The following is a 20,800-nucleotide window of genomic DNA, read 5'->3' on the forward strand; positions in this document are numbered from 1 at the left end:
GGAGAATGGTGTATGAACAAAGAAATCTTTTTGCAGATAGTCCAGAAGTATGGTCTTCATACAGTGGTTCTTTTCGCCTCTAATGCTAACAGGAAGGTAGAATTTTTTTTTTTTTCTCCCTCAATCATTTGGACAGCCCATCAGCAGTGGATAGGTTAGCACAGGATTGGAGCCAAGAATTGGGGTACGCCTTCCCTCCATTTTGCCTTATTCCACAAGTATTGAAGAAAATAGAGAGAGGAAGCATTGGTTATTCTGATAGCTCCAAAGCGGCCCAAGAGGTCCTGGTATTCAAATCTTATGAGGTTGGCAGTACAGCCTCCATGGTTCCTACCATTGAGAGAGGATCTTCTTTGCCAGGGTCCGCTAGTTCATCCCTACCCAGAAGTCCTTAATCTTTCAGCATGCATTTTGAAAGGGAAGTCTGGTCGGGAAGGGGATTGTCGGAAAATGGTTTCCACCTTGCTAAAAACTAGGAAGGCGGTTACCTCTAAAAAATAATATATTAAAATTTGGAATATTTTTTTTTACGTTCCTAGGTCAGAACCCAGATTCAAGCTTTTTCTGCCTTCCCTCCCTATACCACGATTTTGGAGGATAAAGTGATCATTAGACCAATTCCATCTTTCCAGCCAAAGGTGGATAGATTAAAATCTCCTTATCCAGTTTCAGGGAAAGTTTAGGGGCTGCAAAGTTTCCACTAGTGTTATTGCTAGATGGCTAAAGAATGCAGTTTATCTTGCCTAGTTTTCCCTTAGCCTGTCTCCTCCCACAGGGTTTGGGGCTCATTCTACCATGGCCATTGCAACCTCTTGCAGAAAGGGCAGATGCTTCTTTGGCCCATATTTGTAGAGTCGCTACTTGGAGCTCTCCCCCATACTTTTTTTTTTATTTTTTTTTTTAAGACATTACAGACTGCATCTTGATTCAGATGCGGCCTTTGGGAGGAAAGTGCTACAAGCTGTAGTCGTTTTGTTTGTCTTGGGCCTCTTTCACACGGGCAAGATTTCCGTGCGGGTGCAATGCGTGAGGTGAACGCATTGCACCCGCACTGAATCCGGACCCATTCATTTCTATGGGGCTGTGCACATTAGTGGTGATTTTTCACGCATCACTTTTGCGTTACGTGAAAATCGCAGCATGTTCTATATTGTGCGTCTTTCACGCAGCGCAGGCCCCATAGAAGTGAATGGGGCTGCGTGAAAATCGCAAGCAAGTGCGGATGCGGTGCGATTTTCAAGCATGGTTGCTAGGAGACTATCGGGATGGGGACCCAATCTTTATTATTTTCCCTTATAAAGGAAAATAATAGCATTCTGAATACAGAATGCATAGTACAATAGGGCTGGAGGGGTTAAAAAAATAATAATACAGTCTACACAACACCAAACCCGAACTTCTGTGAAGAAGTTCGGGTCTGGGTACCACATTCAGTTTTTTATCACGCGCGTGCAAAACACATTGCACCCGCACGATAAAAACTAAACAACGGAACGCAATCGCAGTAAAAACTGACTGCAATTGGGTACCTATTCGCGCGGGTTTGCCGCAACGCATTCGGACCTTATCCGAACACGCTCTTATGTGAAAAAGGCCTTATAGTTTAGTCTCGCATGGGTGCCGTCATGGATGAGGGGAAAACAATAATTGCTCTTAGGCTACTTTCACACTCGTGTTTGGTGTGGATCCGTCATGGATCTGCACAGACTGATCCGTTCAGCTAATAAAACAGTGTGCATCCGTTCAGAACTGATCCAGTTGTATTATCTTTATCATAGCCAAGACGGCTCTGTCTTGAACACCATTGAAAGTCAATGGAGGACGGATCCGTTTTCTATTGTGCCAGATTGTGTCATAGAAAAACGTTTGGCTCAGTTTCGTCAGACTGACACCAAAACGCAGAATGGAGACGGAACGGAGACAAACTGATGCATTCTCAGCGGATCCTTTTCTATTCAGAATGCATTAGGGCAAAACTGCTTGCGAGAGCCCTGAACGGATCTCACAAACGGAAAGCCAAAACGCCAGTGTGAAAGTTGCCTTAACGGTAATTGTTTTTCTTAAAACCCATGACTGCACCCCAAAAATTCCCTCCCTGCTATATTTAAAGGGGTTGTCTGAGTTATATTTATTGATGACCTATCCTCAGGATAGATCATCAATATCAGAACGGTGGGGGGTCCGACACCCGGCACCCCCGCCGATCAGCTGTTTGAAGAGAAGGCGTGCGCCGTGCCAGCGCTGCCTCCTCTTCACTGTTTACCTTCCGCCGTTGCATCTGCAGCGGTGAGCAGGTGGAATTACACCTAACCGTCCCATTCATTTCAATGGGACGGATCGTTCCCATTCACTTGTATAGGAGCGATCCGTCCCATTGAAATGAATGGGACGGCTTGGGTGTAATTCCACCTGCTCACCACTGCAGGTGCAACGGCGAGAAGGTAAACCAGGGGTGCACAACCTGCGGCCCGGGGGCCACATGCGGCCCTCGATACCATTCTGTGCGGCCCCGAAACATCTGGTAAAAGACATGTATGTCTATGTCTTATGGCTTTTTACATGTATCTTTCATGTATTCTCCTATTAGATGGGAGTCCTCGAACTGTAACTAAACATTTATAGAATATACTGTATGTTCAATATGCCAAAAATACAGTATTTCAGTTGGTAATACCCCTTTAAGTTTTATTTTCGGCCCTTGGAATTGATGTAGGCTGAAATTTGTGGCCCCCAACCAGAAAAGGTTGTTCACCACTGAGGTAAACACTGAAAAGGAGGCAGCACTGGAACGGCGCGCGCCTTCTCTTCGAACAGCTGATCGGCGGGGGTGCTGGGTGTCGGACCCCCGCCGATCTGATATTGATGACCTATCCTGAGGATAGGTCATCAATAAATATAACTCGGACAACCCCTTTAAAAATAAATAAATAATGCACACACATACATACATATAGAGATTCTTTCCCATCGGAAATTAAAGGGGTTGGCCACTATATAAGTACTTTCCACTATATAGTGGGAGGTAGGGTAAAAGAGTTTCCTAATATATTTTATTAAAAAAATCTGAATGGTAATGTTTTTATAATGAGCCCCGCTCTGCGTGCAGCCAGTTCGTCCATGGCTTTATTCTAACTGCACATGCGCTGCTTTTCCTAATAAGAGCAGCGCATGCCCAGTCTGCCCCTGCCACTGGCGCGCTCCCTGCTCCGACTCGGTCTCTACAACCGGCTTATTCCTGTCAAGAGTTCGGAGTGGGAAGAAAAGTAAGAGCGCGTCTGATCCCCGACGTACTGGACGAACTGGCTGCACGCAGGGCGGGGCTCATCATAAAAAACATTACCATTCAGATTTTTTTTTTTATAAAGTATATTGGGAAACTTTTTTTTTTTTTTAAACCCTTCCTCCCACTATATAGTGGAAAGTACTTATATCGTGGCCAACCCCTTTAAGAGGAGTTACCGGATAGGTTCTCTTCTTTACCATTATGTGTGTTGTTTTCAGCTTCTTTCTTGCTGTTGGCGCGCCTCCGGAGGTCGGTTTATTATAATCCCTGAGGTGTGGTGGGGGTTTCTTGTCCCGGATGGGAGGTCCTAGTTGCATGGGTGCCGTCATGGGTTATAAGAAAAACAATTACCGGTAAGAGCAATTATTGTTTTTTCTTTATTTTTCTGTTCTTCTGACGCATCAGAAGAAAGGGAAAAATAACCGTGATGTAATCTCCTAGGTAGTACAAACTGAAAATATGTCCGTGGAGCAGAAAAAAAGGTATACATCCTCTTCTAAGGCATGGGGCATACAGTACTACAATGTGGTGTTTCTGATCTTTTATTTTCTCAGGGTCCAGTGCTGGGGCTGGCAGTGGAGAGTTTCATGTTTATCGACACCTTCGTCGCAGAGAATATCAGAGACAGGAATACATGGATACCTTGTCAGACAAGGTAAGTTGTTTCCTAAACTAATACATTTCACTGGATAGGAAGCTAAACGTTGGTACCTTTTTATTCTGTCATTTAAGTAATTACAATGGTAGAGGGGCTCTAACGTCTTCTGGATATAAAGGAGGGAATAATATAGGTCCTGCCATATTTTAGCTGTAAGAAGCTCTTCCTGTATGTCCCTTGACCTTATCTCACTAAGGTGTATATTACTGGATTTCACCCTGAATATGACAACCCCAAGAGGAACCAGTCCCTTTTAAAGGGATTGTCTCACTTCAGCAAACGGCATTTATCATTTCAACAATGTTAAAGGGGTTATCTGGGAAAAGATACTGATGACATATCCTGAGGGTAGAAATATACAAAAATCCGCAGCACTCCTCCATGGATGAAAAAAAAATCTGATTTATTTTATTATATATATTTTTTTAATTATTATTAAACCAGCAGCATAACTACAGCGACGTTTTGACCACCCCTGGTCTCTATCAAGCATTTTTTCATCGATGGAGGAGTGCTGTGGATTTTTGTATATTTTTACCCTTTTTAGGACCCTTGGCCGGGATCTTTATCTGCGAGCACCACCGCCCTTACTAACTGTATTCTTTTTCACATGTTGGAATTTGTAGTGCTGCTTATCCTTTTTTTTACCTTCATATCCTGAGGGTAGGTCATCAGTATCAGATCGGCGGGGGTCTGAGACCTAGGACCTCCACCGATCAGCTGTTAGAAGAGGCTGGGTGCTTCATGAGTGCCGTGGCTTGTTCCTAGGCCAGTGACAGGCCATGTGACCGATGTACAAACTGCCACTCATCCCCTTTTAAGTCAATGAGGCTGAGCTGCAATACCATGCACAGCTGCTATACGATGTACTGCACTGTGTATCTTTTCCAGGATAACCCCTTTTATACAAGGCACTTACAAATGTACTGTCATTGCCCATATTGCCTTTTTCTCGTTAATGTCATTGGGGGACACAGCACCATGGGTATACGCCCAGCTACCACTAAGACGACACTACATATGAAAAAGGTTGGCTCCGCCCAGGTGGGCTATACCTTCTCCACAGACACTACTAGGCTAATCAGTTTTAGTCTAGTGTCTGTAGGAGACTCTTCTCCTGTAGGTCTTGCTGCTGCTTTTTTTTTTTTTTTTTTTTTTTTCTCTTCACTTTACAGGTGCAGGTTTTATCCTGCAGCAGGGGGTCTTCTTTAAGAAAGTCCACTTTAGTAGCACCCCCTGCGGGCGCGTACCTCGTTACCTCGCCGGTCACACAGTCCCCCATTGCTGCATGCGCAGTGGAGTACCGGTAATCCCACTCTTGTGCGAGTTTACTGAAGGGCTGACCCTGCGGTGCCCGAAGACACCATATGGTGAGTATGCTCCCTACCCTATTTAGGGAATCCTTCCCTCCCATTCATCCATACTCCATCGGGGTCCCCTCTCCTATGGCCGTCCTTCCTCGGCCTTCTATTTACTCTAGGCCGCGCCAGTTCCCGCCTTTTTCCTGGCATCCAGGATCTCTGTGTGGCTCATTTTCTCTCTATATGGAGGTCACTATGACCCCCTCCCCAGATCCCGCTTAGGGTGCTTCATTTTTGGCTGCGGCATCTACTTTAGTCCTCGGCTCCTTCTGTGACAAGGCGGCATCTGTTTTCAGATTTTTCCCTACCATCCAGGAGTTCTATTGGGTAATTTTTCTCACCATTGGGGCTCGCTGTGACCCCCTTTCCGTGCCTACCCTTTTTTGTAGCCTTTTGGCGGTTTATTTCCGCTTCCCAGCACACTGCAGCATCAGTTCGCCAGGGGGGGCCTCATTTTTGGCTACACTGCCTACTGTAGCACCCAGCTTCTGCCGGGACTAGGCTAAACTCTTTCCTGCCATTTTTTTATGGTTTCCTGTTTTTATTCTAGGGGTGTTGCCACCATCTTGGCCTTCTAGAGGTCTCTGCATGGAATTTCTGAGGGGGGGACGAGATGTCCTTCTTCCCAGAGGGTGCTTTCCCCATCTTCAGTGCCCCCTCCCGCATGTAGCGTCATTGGTGGGACGTATTATCTTGGGCCTTGTAGTATGTACCTGGTAACCATATGTTCCTCCCCTTCTTGGGCAGAGTAGAGTTGCAAGTCTTCTAATTGCCTCTGTACTAGGCATGATTTTTACCTTATTGCTTGACGCACTATTTAACAAGACTTCTCAGTCCTGTTATGCACCAGACAACCACACTCCCTCCGCCATGGGCAGGTTGTTGGCTATCATGCTAGGTTTGTTCTTTGTCAACCCTATAAAGTACTACTGTATTCCGCACAGTACCTGGATCACCGCTGGATGGTCTATCCTACTGCAATTTCGGGTCCTTGCTGGATGCCCTCACTGATATTACTGTGACAGGACTAGTGAGCGCCACCCACCTACTTGGTTGGTGGAATTTTCCGCTGCTCGCTCTGGTATCGGACGAGGTCCCATAGTTCTTCCATGGTCCGGGCATTCTTGGTACTCCCTTATGTTCTCTGATTAGTTGTGCTACATGACCGAAGTGCCGTTCGCTTGAGCCTTGCCATTGTCTGCACCTGTCAGTTTCTTCCCCCTTCCCTGGGGGTTTCATTGTGCTCTGCTGGCAGCTGGTTTCTACATGTCAGTGTAGTCTCTCCCGGCTGGCGAATTCCGCATCCTTTTCTGACATATGGATGTCTGGCAATTCTTTTACAAAATGCAGGGTGCTGCCCCAATGATTCTAAGGCTCCATTCACACGTGCGGACCCATTCATTTACTATGGGGACAGAATGGATGCGGAGAGCACATTATGTGCTCTCTGCATTTCCGGAGTGTGCCCCCAATCTTCCGGTCCGCGGCTCTGGAAAAATTAGAACGTTTCCTATTCTTGTCCGCAATTGCAGACAAGAATAGGCAGTTCTATGGGGGTGCCAGCTGGGTGTATTGCGGATCCGCAATGCACTACGGATGTCTGAATGGACCCTTAGACCATCCAGCTGGCCGGTTCCCTCTGGGAAAGCTACTCATGGCATCTCTGACCGCACATGCTCTGTATGACAGATTCTTCTTTAGGCCTGGTTTGGTTCTTTTCCCTCCTGGGTCCCCATAGGCTTGTTTCCCTCGTGAGATTCTAACCTCTCTTCCTGTCTCCCCAGGTTCAGGTCCTGCTACCTGGGATTTTTTTGCTCCGGTTTGCAATTTACATTCATATTGGCCACTTCTGGAATGGAGCTTTCCCTCGATTTTAGAACTGTTTCTCCTTAGGCTGTTTGGAGTCCTTTCTTTTCTACTCTGATATCTCTTAGTGTGTCTCTACTTGTATTACCAGGACCTGTGACTGGTTCCTTTTTTCCTGAGACTTCATGTGGCCAGGGATTTCTGTGGTCTTACATTTCACAGTGCTATTTTGTTCCAGTTTTTCTGAGGCTCGATTCTCGCCTCCTTTGTATGGGAAGCATGTCTTTACGTTCCCTTCTCCTGGCCATTACCAAGGACCCCATTCTCCCCAGATGTTGGCTGCTTTCTCTGGCAGGATGGGGTTTTCCACCTTCTCATAGGGTGTTTCTCTTTTCCCACTGCACATTTTTGGGGGATACAGCCACCTCTGCAGCGCAGATACAAGGTGGCTAGGATGGGATTGCATGCATGCCTTTGCTCGTTCCCACGGTCCCGGCCACCAGAGAGGCCAGCACTACTTCTTCCTATAGTGTGCAAGCAAAGCCACTTCTGCTGGATTGCAGGGTGGTTGTAACCATGGAAACGAGCAGTGTATAATGCGATTGAAAAATGAATCCAGCCAGCAAAGGAGGCAATGTGGATGATCACAGTACATTATTAACTATGTCTACGTGATAAACGCTATTTGGTGAAGTGAGACAGCCCCTGTTGTCCTCCTTTCACACTACCCATGTCCTCTTTTCATGGGAGAGATCCGAAAATGAGAATACTACATGGTGGTGCATGTCAAGAAGCCTAGCAGTGGCTAAGGGAGCTGTACGATGTGCTCTTCCTGGCTGATACATGTGTAGGGAGGAAAGGGCACAACAGGGACTGGATCCTGTTGGTGTCTCCCTATTCAGACAGACTTTATAGCAATACATATGTCTGAAGCACTGTAAGAACTATTATTCCTCCTCTTTTTACAAAGCAGAAATTGGAGCCTATGTAGCATTGTAAATACTATGGTTAAAATGGCCTTCCGACTCTCTCAACATGAATGGTTACACATTAGATCTATGTCACCCGAACCCACCAATTTCGGCAGGTGCCGCTGACCATCAAATGTGTATGGGGCCTCCGACAGCCCCCAATGGCTCCTGTTAGATGAGATAAGGATCTTTTGGATTTAACTGCCTGATCCTTTTATTCTTGGGCGATAAACTGCTGCCTGATACCTCTGTTTCTCCCTTCTCATTACATACACATGCCTGGCCAGGCTAAGCATGCATGTATATGGGAGGATAAGAAAAGATAGCTGTTGGTGGAATGCGCGTACATCCAGCTGAGGTGTACGGCCAGTTTAAGTGATATATGCACTACTGGAATTTACAGAATACTCGTTACATTTTAACTTTCTATCCAGTAAAATATAATATAGTAAAAAAAAAGCTTGGTGAACTTTATAAACTTTCACATGACTATTTATTTGTTTCATTTTGTAATATCCACATGATCTGATAGTTCTAGCATTTGCTGATAATTGACCTTTTTGCTTGGTATGTGCTCATTTGTGCTTCTATCTACATGCTAGAAAAGCAAACCTTGAATGTTAACATGGGATGGTGTAATAGAAAATGACTGCGTGAGGGATTATGACAGAAAGCAGATTCAACTTAAAACAAAGATTTCAAGATCCAATATCAATTGTGTTTTTTTTTTTTTTTTTTTTTTTTTGTTAGCAACGATTAGATGAAGAATTTCAAAGGAAACTAAAGGAAAACCAAATCAAAGCAGAGGAAAGAACTGCAAAGCGAAGATTAAAACGGTACTTCTTGGATTTTATTCAACACTTAGGCTGAATACATATATAGGTATTTTGTAGCATTTATTGAACTTGCAGCTTTTGGTGAAAATAAAACCCTGCTCCAAATGTTAACTGATGTTTTCTTTTGGCTGTAGCCTCTAGCGGTCTGTACACCACTTAGGCCAGGGCTTGGCTGCAGTGGTATATGGAATGTCATGACTGCAGCCAAAACAATCTGTTACTGCTGCAGCCTGGCAGCGCTGGATCAGAGGTGGCTGGGAAAGTGAGTCAAACATTTTTTTTCATATTATAATTTTAACAGCTTCCCTACAATTTACCCATTATAAAATTAGGTTGGAAAAAAAAAACTACGTTTATGTCTTATACACATATAGCTATTTTATGCGGGTCAGTATGATTAAATTGCTACCAAATTTTTATAGTTCTTATATTTTACTATTTTTGCATAATAAAATACTTAACCCCTTCCCAACTGCTCACTGTGTATATATGTCCTATCTGCACATGCCCCTTGCAGATGGCACGTATATACACGTGCAGGCAGCGCTTCCTCTGTTTAATCCCGGTGGTCACGCGTCTGGGACCCCGATCAGCCCCAGTTACAATGGAAACGGTGAAAAAAAAAATAAGTCAGTGTCCACCAGAGGTCTCTTAATTACCTCCTGGGGGACAAATTATGTACCAAAAATAAATGAAAATATAAGTAAAAAATAAATAAAATAATAAAAATACTAGTAATAAAATAAAAAATGCAGTTGCTAACCAAAACTGTCACCATAGTCGCCCCGTTCGCTCAAACCTATACATGTTATATATGAAAACGATAGTCACAAAATAGGGAACCCATTGCAATAATTTGTCACTTTTTAATATATATGAAATGCTATAATAAAAAAAAAAAAACTTTTTAATAATGGGGTTTTCCTCCAAATTAAACCTAAAAAAAAAAAAAAAAAAGTTCCAGTCCCACATGCACAAAATCACCAAAAGTTGCCTGGACATTCAAGCTTTTTTTTTTTTTTTTTTTGGGCCCGGTCATGAAAGGGTTAAAACCTCATTCACCATGCATGATAAATAACATGCTTAATTTATAATATTGTGTTAGACTTTACTTTATTTTTTTTATTTTTTTTTGTATGTATATAAGCTATTTTTTTAGTTGTGCGTTGTATGTTCTATAGGCCTCATGCACACGAGTCGCAGTTTTTGCGGCTTGGGTGCGGACTCATTCACTTCATTGGGGCCGCAAAAGATGTCTGCATCCGTTGCACCGTTCCGTGGCCCCCCAAAAAAATTATAGCATGTCCTATTCTTGTCTACTTGGCGGACAAGAATAGGCATGTCTACAATGGGCCTTCCGTTCCGCAAATTGCGAAAGGCACACCAGCGGCTTCTGTTTTTTGCGGACCGCAAAAAAATGGCACGGTCGTGTGCATGAGGCCATATTCTGCCTTTTTCACGCAGCCCTGGCCCCACAGAAGTGAATAGGGCTTCAGTGAAAAATGCATCGCATAGCAGATGCGATGCGTTTTTTACTGATGATTGCTAAGAGATGTTGTTTGTAAACCTTCAGTTTATTATCACGGGCATAAAAAACGCATCAAAATGCATTGCACCATCGCGGAAAAAACTGAACTGAACGCAATCAGACAAAACTGACTAACCTTGCTTGCAAAATGGTGCGAGTTTCACTGAACACATCTGGAGCCAATCACGCTCGTGTGAAAGAGGCCTAAGGGTACAGAGGTAACCAGTCTGGGTCTTGTGTTGTCTCACTCTATCCATTCAGCGTGGCTATTGTCAGACTGTGCAGGGACACATCCCCAACTGGTTACCTCCCCTCTGTACCCTTACTGCAGACTGCCAGCATTCATAACTTCTAGCAGGAATAATAAAGGAATGGCGCAACACAGAGTAATAAGAATAGATGCTCCAGAATTGTTGTTAATTGGGGAATGCACGAGGCTATTAAAACAGCCATGTTAGGAGAGGTGACAGGTCCTCTTTAACGTTGGATTGTTACTATACTACCATTATAGTCTCAAGAGACAGCCACTGTGTAGTAAGCAGTCTGCCTCCGCTTACAGACATCTTTAAGCACAAGTCTAGTAACAACTACTGACCTTGGGAGCAGGGGAAGCTTAGCTTGGCTTAAACATGCCTTTCTATAACCTACTGGTAGATATCCGCTAAGGGTAAAGATAGTATTCAGAATTAGATATGTATAATACTTGCTATTTTTATATAATGTGAACATTTTCCTTGATGTGTGCTTGCAACATTAAAAGGAACCTGTCACCAGAATGCAGTCTGACCTGTAGTCAGCGTGTTATAGAGCAGGAGGAGCGGAGCAGGTTAATATAAAGTTTTATGGGAAATATGATTCTGTATAACTTGTAAATTACTTATTCAATAAAATTCCTGCTAGTTTCTTTCTTTGACATCAAGGAGGGGGTCCTTCCAGTGACTGACAGCCTTCCCTCCATGACTGTGTGTACAGAGATAGCTGTCAATCACTGATGGGTCCGCCTCCTTGATATCAAAGCCAGAAATGAGCAGGAATTTTTTTGAATAAGTAAATTACAAGCTTTACTGAATCTTTTCCCACAAAACTTTACATCAGTCTGCTGAGCTTTTCCTGCTCTAGAACATGCTGCCTACAGATTTCACTACGTTTTCAGTGTGACAGGTTGCCTTTAAATATTACTTTGCCTTTTTTCCCCTCTTTAGGCTGAAAAAGAATGAGAAGAAAAAGTCAAAAAAAGCAAAACCAGAGGGAAAGGGTATGTCATTTCTGGGGGAAATGATTTGGTATTCTGAATGAATGATGGATCAATCTATTACAAGTAGGAATGAGCAAACTCGAAATGCAAAGTTCTGGTTCGTACCGAACTTTGCGAGTTCGGGAACCCGGACTTTTTCACTGAAGTTCAGTGTTCAGGTGATTTTTATTATTTTCCGTTACAATATGGTTATATTGGAATATAATAGCATTCTTAAAGGGCTTCTGTCACCCCAAAACTCATTTTTCATTTTTGGGCATATTAAAATCCTTATTGGATGACTATTCTCTATTTTGCCTTGTTCTGTGGCTTGGTTTCACTAAAAATCAATCTTTTGAAATATGCAAATTACTTCACTACCAGCAAGTAGGGCGTCTACTTGCTGGTAGCCGCCGCATCCTCCTTTAAAAAAAACGCCCCCTCCTCCTGCTGATTGACAGGGCCAGCGAGCGCTCTCCTCCTCCGGCTGGCCCTGTCTGCAATTCATATCCCGCGCCTGTGCCGATGACGTCTTCTCTTTCGGGTGACGTCATCAGAGTTTTGGGGGGGTGACAGAAGCCCTTTAAGACAGAATACAAAGCAATATGGCCATTTAGGGGTTAAAAAACCAAACAAAAACAACTTGCTTTATCCAGTTGATCGCTCGCTGCAGCAGCTTCTTCTATCGTCATGCACATCGCAGGTCCTGTTCAGTGAGGATAGAAGAAGCTGCTGCAGTGTGATCAGGTGGATTAACCCCCTAAATGGCCATATTGTTTTGCATTGTGTCTTAAGAATGCTATTATGTTCCGATATAACCATGTTATAACAGAAAATAATAAAGTGAAGTTCGTTTCCCCATTGACTTCAATGGGGTTCGGGGTCAAGCTCGGGTCCCGAATCTGAACTTTGACCTGAAGCTTGGCCAAACCCGAATTTCCACAGGTTCGCTCATCCCTAGTTACAAGCTCATATAACCTTTGTTTAAAACTAAGCAAATATAAAAAAGATGCCCGGTCTTTAAAGGGGTTGTCTCATCTCGCCATAACGAAGATGAGATGGGACTAAGCCCCAACCAGTAGCCGGGAAACCAGTCTATCAGTAGCTCCCAGTGCACAGAGCATGGGACCTATAGAAACGGTGTAGAACAGCAGGCTATGCTGTTTCCCTAGCTCACAAATACCATATCTTGCTGTGCTACGCTTTTTCCATAACTCCCATGTACTGCAATGAGAGCTACTGAAGCAGCGGAATGCCGATCCACTCCACTGTCTCCCATCCATCTGATGGTCATGGCTTAGTCTCATCTCTCCTTAGTAACATTTAGATGAGACAAACCCTTTAAGTGTACTGCCCACTACCAAATTTTTACGTATATATTGCTGCAGATTTCCCAAGATCCCCTGCTGTCTTTCTGCAGGCCTCTGCTGATGTTTGTCCTCTCTGCACTAGATGTCTTGGGGTACTTTCACACTAGCGACAGGGGACTCCAGCAGGCTGTTCTGGCGGGTGAACAGCCTGTCGGATCCGTCTTGCCGCTAGTTCACCCCTGCCGCCCCGTCCCCATTGACTATAATGGGGGGCGGAGGCGGAGTTTCGGCGGCAGCACACGCCGAGAGGCAGCCGGACTAAAAATACTGCATGCAGTACTTTTAGTCCGGCTGCCTCTCGGTGTGCACTGCAGTCCGGGGGCACACTTTAACTAGCAGCAGGACGGATCCGACAGGCTGTTCACCTGCCGGAGTCCCCTGCCGCTAGTGTGAAACTAGCCTAAAGCTGCCTGAATGTACGTGCAGTGATTTTATTTCTTGTGCAGATTCAGCAGCTGTGCCACTCAGGAAGGCAAAGAGAACAAGTAGTGTAGGGTTTTGTAGCCTTCAACCAAGTACGTAGGTGGGTAGGAAGACACTCCAGCCAAAAAGTGTTTTTGACGCCTATTTGAGAAACAGTACTTTATATGTAAAAAATGGTATATTACCCGTAGGGGATATAGGACATAAGCGCTGGTATACACAATCAGAAACAGCTAGTTGGCACCCTCACTTAGTGCCAGTCTAATTAGCTAGGTGATGGATTTCAGAAATACGTTATACCAAAATAGATTAATATGAAGGTCGGAGCGTATAACAAGAGGCAAATAAAATAAGTATTTACACTGAGTCCACAAGTTGAACAGTGAGAGTAAAGTTAATAGTGATAATACTGGTGTCGTTAGTACCTCATCTTTCCCCAGTCGTCTCCATGACACCACATGCTGAGATTGACTCCCTCCTGATTGGACAGGAAAAACACAGAGAGGTTAAAACCCCCACCCCCTCCTCACATCACCAGTGTTTTTCCTGTCCCATCAGGATAAGGAAGCAGGAGAGGTGCACGGAGCTCGTTGGGCTCACCTGGAGTATCGTCTCATCCACAGGCCGAGGTCGGATCTGCAGTGCAGCTCTCCCTCCTCTGTTCGGTCAGGCCTGGGCTCGGGCACACACGTAGTGCCCCTGCGAAGATTCCCTCTGCGGCGGTCCAGGAGGGCTTGATGCAGAGGGAAGGAGGACGCGGCGGATCGGCGCTGAGATGCGTCCCTTCCGGCTGGCAGGCAGGTGACGTCAGACGCTAGGGGGCGGAGCAAGAACGCGCTGACGTCAGCCACATGCGCCACAGGTCCTGAAGCGAGGGAACACCATAAAAACGCACAGGACCTGGGTAATGGCGCCCTGCTTAAGCGTGGCTCATACTAGGAGCATCTTTGGCGGTCGGGAGTCAAGATGAGCACCCCCCTCGCGCCGGGCTCTGGAACCGAGCCTGCATCAAACCCTGGGACAGTGAGTAACATGCTCTCAGGCATATGATTTGTATGGTGGGTTCAGTTTGCTCATCCTTTCCTCCCTTAACATTTTCAGGGAGAAAAGGATTCCACTTCGGCAGCCCAAAAAACCAAAAAATGTGGTATTTGCGGCAAGAGATTATCTAACACAGGATCCAAAGCCCTGTGTAAAGAATGTACAGCCAGTGTCATCAAGGCTGAGTCTTCTGGTTTAATTGAAGACATTAGAAAAGTGGTAAAAGAGGAGGTCCAGCTAGCCTTAGCTGCCAGAGAACCCACTCCCCCCAAAGTTGCTCCCACTCAGGATTCCCGTAGTGTTAAATCACTCATCCTGGATTCCGACTCTGAGGGACTGGCGGTCTCAGACTCCGAATCGGTGCAAAAGCACCCAGGATCTTCAGACGAAGAGAGCGAATATAAGCGCTTCCTGTTCAATCCTGAAGATATTGAGGAACTTATCAGGGCCATCAGGGCCACCATTCAGATGGAGATGCCTAAAGCCCCTAAGTCTACCCAACAAGAAATATTTGGGGGTCTAGGGGAAAGAAAGAAGGCGGTTTTTCCGGTCCCTGATAGTGTACAAAAACTAATTCGATCAGAATGGGAAAAACCGGATAAAGGATCCTTTATCCCAAGGGGAATTAAGAGACGCTACCCCTTTAGCCAAGAGGATTGTACAGATTGGGAAACTATTCCAAAAGTGGACGCGCCTGTGGCCAAGGTAGCAAAACATACGGCCCTGCCGTTTGAGGACTCAGCACAGTTGAAAGATCCTCTAGACAGGAAAACGGAGAGTCTCTTGCGAAAGACCTGGGAGACTACGGCGGCCCTTCTCAAACCAGGCGTCGCCTCTACATGTGTGGCCAGAACACTGAACCTCTGGCTAGACCAGCTAGAGATACATCTGGTTAACAAAACGCCACGAGATCAAATCCTAGAGAGCTTGCCTCTACTAAAGATGGCAACCTCGTTCCTAGCAGACGCAGCAGCCGAATCAGTGAAACTATCTGCCCGTACAGCTGTTCTCTCAAATACTGCGAGAAGGGCATTATGGCTCAAAGCGTGGTCAGGAGACATCACATCTAAAAATAAATTAATCGCACTCCCCTTCCACGGTCAGTACGTCTTCGGTGAAGATTTGGACAAAATCCTAGACCACGCAACAAATAAAAAAAGGGGGTTTCCCGAGGAAAGATACAAACAAAAGAGACAGCCCTTTCGTGACCGATTTTTTTCAACCCGAAAATAAAAAAGATAAAGGGAAGACTGGGAGGTGGAGTTATGCGAAGGGAGGCAGAGGGAGAAGTTTCCTCTTCAACCCAAACCGGGCAGAGGCCTCCTCATCCAATAGCAAACAATGACGCTATACCTGTGGGGGGAAGACTCAGCTCCTTTCTAAAATCTTGGGAGCACGTAACAAACAGCAGGTGGATCTTAAGTATTATACAGGAGGGTTATCAGATAGATCTTCTTTCTCTCCCCCCACAGAAATACGTAGTCACTACCCTTCCCCCATCTCAAACTGTGACCTTAAAAAAAGATATAAAAAACCTATTAACCTTGGACGCCATAGAGCCAGTTCCAAAAAATCAGACAGGGCTGGGATTTTATTCCCGCCTCTTCATTATAAAAAAAACCAAACGGGAAATCCAGGGTAATTATAAATCTGAAACAGCTAAACAAATATGTAAGATATCAAAAATTCAAAATGGAGACCCTGAAGTCAGCAGTGAAGCTCTTGAAGAAGGACGCGGTGATGGCCACAATAGATTTAAGCGACGCTTATTATCATGTTCCAATTCACAGGTCATCAAGGAAGTTTCTAAGGTTCGCAGTAAAATTGGAGGGAAACATTCAACATTTCCAGTTCAGGTGTCTCCCCTTCGGGATCTCTTCTGCCCCGAGGGTTTTTACCAAAATAATGGCGGAAGCCTTGACAACCTTGAGAGAAAAGGCAGTTTGTGTGATCCCCTATCTGGACGACCTACTGGTAGTGGCAGACAACATAGAGACCATGGAAAACCATCTCGGGTTAGTCCTGGGACATCTACAGAACCTAGGTTGGATCATCAATTGGGAAAAATCGGATTTAATCCCATCCAAACGGAAAGATTTTCTGGGCATAACCTTAGACACAGTCTCCCAAAGATCTTTTCTGCCACCTCAAAAGATAGTAAAGCTTCAGTCAGCTTTGAGGAAGTTCAAGAAGGAGAAATTCTGTTCGATAAGACAGGCCATGAAGGTATTAGGGAGTCTGTCTGCTTGCATTCCGGCAGTAGCCCGGGCACAGTTCCATCTAAGACCACTCCAGAAATTTATCTTAGACAAATGGAACAGATCACAATTAACCCTAGAGAGGAGAATAGTCTTAGATACAAAGACCAAAAAATCGCTAACTTGGTGGCTCAGCAGATCCAACCTAGAAAACGGGATTTTCTGGGCACAAGATCTCCCTCTAGTCATCACAACAGATGCCAGTCTCCACGGTTGGGGAGCGATCGTCCAGGGGAACTCCTACCAGGGAACATGGGGGAGTTACGTAAGTCAGCAATCCTCAAATTTCAAGGAGCTGAAGGCAGTGTGGGAAGCACTGAAACATACGAGTCGGCTGGCAGAAGGACGTCACGTCCTAGTCTACTCGGACAACGCTACAGCCGTGGCCTTCATCCAACACCAGGGAGGCACAAGGCATCACCTGTTACAGAACCTGGCGAACAAAATCTTTTCCTGGGCAGAAAGCAACATTCAATCTCTTTCAGCGGTTCATCTAAAGGGAGTATTAAACATTCAGGCCGATTACCTAAGCCGGCACAGACTAGACCCTGGGGAATGGATGTTAGCCCCAGAAGTCTTTCACTTAATCACAAAGAAATGGGGCAGGCCGACGATAGACCTGTTTGCATCCAGGAGAAATCATCAGCTAAACCAGTTCTTCTCCCTCAACCCCAGGGATCATCCGGGGGCAGTAGACTCCTTCAATCAGAGCTGGACAACAAACCTAGTCTACGCATTCCCCCCATTTCCGCTTATTCCCAAAGTATTACAGAAGTTCCTGAAGGAGAGTTGTACACTAATACTGATAACCCCCTTCTAGCCCAAAAGAAGTTGGTTCTCCCTCTTGAAAGCCCTCAGCGTGGAAGCTCCTTTCCTTCTACCTCGGAGGCCGGACCTTCTAAGTCAGGGGCCCATCACTCACCCAGACCTGGAAATACTAAAATTATCAGCCTGGATTCTGAAGAATCCAACTTATTAAACTTCGGGTTATCAAAAAAAGTAGTGAACACCTTACTCCTTAGCAGGAAGCAGACTACCAACGATAAGTACCAAAAAATATGGAAGAAATTCGCGGATTGGTCTGGAACCTCCTTCAACCAGTTCAGAGCCAACATCTCACTAATCCTGGATTTTCTTCAAGAAGGGCTAGATTTAGGGCTATCCCCTAATACCCTTAGGGTCCAGGTATCGGCCTTAGGGGCACTATATAATACCAAGCTAACGGAACATCCCTGGATATCCAGGTTCCTTAAAGCAGCAGATAGGATCAGACCTACGATTAAAAACATGGTGCCACCATGGAACCTTAATACGGTACTAGGGGGTCTAACCTCCAATCCATTTGAACCTCTGGACTCTATTCACATCAGATGGCTTACAATTAAAACTATATTTTTGGTGGCAATAACCTCAGCCAGAAGGGTCTGTGAGCTGCAGGCCTTGTCCATCCAAGAACCATTCCTTACAATATTTGAGGACAGATTAATTTTCAAATTAGATCCAACTTTCCTCCCCAAGGTAGTCTCGACCTTTCATAGGTCTCAGGACATTGTTCTCCCTTCGTTCTGTAACGATCCGAAAAACGATCAGGAATCTACTTACCACACATTAGACGTCCGGAGAGCGGTATTAAAGTACCTGGAAGCTACCAGTCTTTGGAGAATAGACAAAAATCTGTTTGTCCAATTTTCAGGTCCCAACAAGGGGAGGAAAGCGGCGAAAAGTTCCATCTCTAGATGGATTAAGATGGCCATCTCGGAAGCATACAAAGCTCAGGGAAAAGATGTCCCCGCTTCACTAAAGGCACATTCTACGAGAGGCATGGCCGCCTTCTGGGCAGAAAAAGCTTCAGCCTCCTTACAACAGATTTGCAGGGCAGCAACCTGGAAGAGAGCTCATACTTTCACTAAGCACTACAGGCTAGACTTAGCCGCTAATGATGACCTAAGATTCGGACGTAAGGTCCTGTCGGCAGTCCCCCCCCCCACCACCCCCCCCTCCCCCAATGATATCTTTGATATTATCTCAGCATGTGGTGTCATGGAGACGACTGGGGAAATGAGTATTACACTCACCGGTAATCCGGTTTCCTGGAAGTCTCCATGACACCACATACATCCCACCCTTTGTTCTGCTATTAGCTATTATCCTTTCATCCTGGGGTTCTTCGTTAAAATACACTGGTGATGTGAGGAGGGGGTGGGGGTTTTAACCTCTCTGTGTTTTTCCTGTCCAATCAGGAGGGAGTCAATCTCAGCATGTGGTGTCATGGAGACTTCCAGGAAACCGGATTACCGGTGAGTGTAATACTCATTTCCTCCAAAATGGTCCCTTGGTTATTGGTTCGCTTTGCCGCTTATTAGCTGTAAAATTCTCTTGCTGTTCCGATGAAGATGCTATTCTTTCAAATCGCGGCGTCCTTCTTGCTCACCTGCCAGCAGCAGCGCTGCTCCGGACGGAAGCAGGTCCGAGGGAGCTTGGTCTGTTACCCGGGAAACCGCTTGCGGTGACGTCACCGTCACGAGTATGGGGGCCTCCGTAGGACAAAAGACTACTACTAAGTAGTCTTTTGTCCATAGTGTAAATACTTATTTTATTTGCCTCTTGTTATACGCTCCGACCTTCATATTAATCTATTTTGGCATAATGTATTTCTGAAATCCATCAACTAGCTAATTAGACTGGCACTAAGTGAGGGTGCCAACTTAAAGGACTAGCTGTTTCTGATTGTGTATACCAGCGCTTATGTCCTATATCCCCTACGGGTGATATACCATTTTTTTTATATACCTACCTAAGGAGAACAATAGCTCCTTCTTAGACATTTAGCAGCAGGATCTTACTACACAGGTAGATGTACACACATCTATACAATAGGAGCGCGGGGGCGGGGGGGTGGGGTCTTTTTCTTTTACTTAGTATTTTATGGGCCAGATTTATCATTAGTCTGACAGCTCACTCCACTTTAACATATGGCTAAAGTCAGTTTTAGCCAAGTTAGATTTATGATCGGCCCTTTAAGACTAATAAATGTGGTTTGACGGTAGCAGTTTATCCGTCAGTAAGCAGCTTTACAAAAGTCGCACGTTTTTATGAAAAAGTCGCATGTTCTATTAAAAAGTCTCATAAGATAAGCATGGTCCTCACTGGAGTGAAATTGCGACTTTTTAAATAGTCCCAATAGTAAATCTGTCTAGAGATTCATTTACATAAGAAAACACGCTCACTTTCAGAAAACTGGCGAGCATAGTGCAGAGCAGAAAAAAGTCGCAAATTTGTGCGCAGTTTTAGCGTTTAGGACTTTTTTGGGGGACTTTTTAACTCCATTATTCTGAACTGAGCTAATGATAAATCTGGCCCTATATGTGTTACCCAGGTCCACCCACTGATTTGCTGCAAAATGTATAATACTACTGGACACAGCTTTATGGACAAGAGTGACTCAGTGTTGGGTACTAGTGCTGGTCAGTGACGGGGCCACAGTGCTCCAGCCACTTTGTCCCATCAATTTCATGATTTATTACCGTCGATCTATCAGAAAATTTTTATTCTAATACAGCATAAAATGTATGATGATGCACAAGTCCAATGATGTTTTATTGCTTTATTTTTTTCATTTTAGCCAACTCTGCAAATGCTGAGGTTGGGCAAGAAGCAGCGGCTAGTGATGGCGATTCAGAAGAGGAAGATTCTGATGAATAGTTCACATCAAAATGATATAGTCAATATAGACTTCACTTTATTATTTTTTATTTTTTTGGGATGCCTCAAAATGGAGGGATATGACTGTTCATAAATTATAAACTTTTTTATTTTTTTGCAATATGTTTAGAATTGATTGTACTTGGAGAAATCTGTTTTTGAATTGTGTAGCATCAGAAGCTGTTCCATGGCATGCAAAAGCCTAATTGAACTGAATGTCTCATCGTGATCACTATTAATGGGAAACTATGGGCTTCATTTATCAAAATTGTTTTAGTTGCTCATAGCAACCAATTAGAGCTCACATTTCATTTCCTAAAGGGCTCTGA

General features: G+C 44.7%; 1 protein-coding gene across 1 annotated transcript in view; it reads left to right on the plus strand.

The window, feature by feature from the left end:
• PRKRIP1 (PRKR interacting protein 1) overlaps nucleotides 1-20,592 on the plus strand; it is a 32,809-nt gene extending 12,217 nt beyond the window's left edge. Inside the window, exons 3-6 of the mRNA XM_044273521.1 lie at nucleotides 3,838-3,938; nucleotides 8,830-8,915; nucleotides 11,646-11,698; nucleotides 20,392-20,592. Coding sequence (XP_044129456.1) covers nucleotides 3,838-3,938; nucleotides 8,830-8,915; nucleotides 11,646-11,698; nucleotides 20,392-20,471 — 320 coding nt within the window. The 3' untranslated portion in view covers nucleotides 20,472-20,592. The remainder of the gene's footprint in view (nucleotides 1-3,837; nucleotides 3,939-8,829; nucleotides 8,916-11,645; nucleotides 11,699-20,391) is intronic.
• Nucleotides 20,593-20,800: the final 208 nt, after the last annotated feature.

Source organism: Bufo gargarizans, unplaced genomic scaffold (assembly GCF_014858855.1).
Source record: "Bufo gargarizans isolate SCDJY-AF-19 unplaced genomic scaffold, ASM1485885v1 fragScaff_scaffold_703_pilon:::fragment_4:::debris, whole genome shotgun sequence".
NCBI classification, from domain to species: domain Eukaryota; kingdom Metazoa; phylum Chordata; class Amphibia; order Anura; family Bufonidae; genus Bufo; species Bufo gargarizans.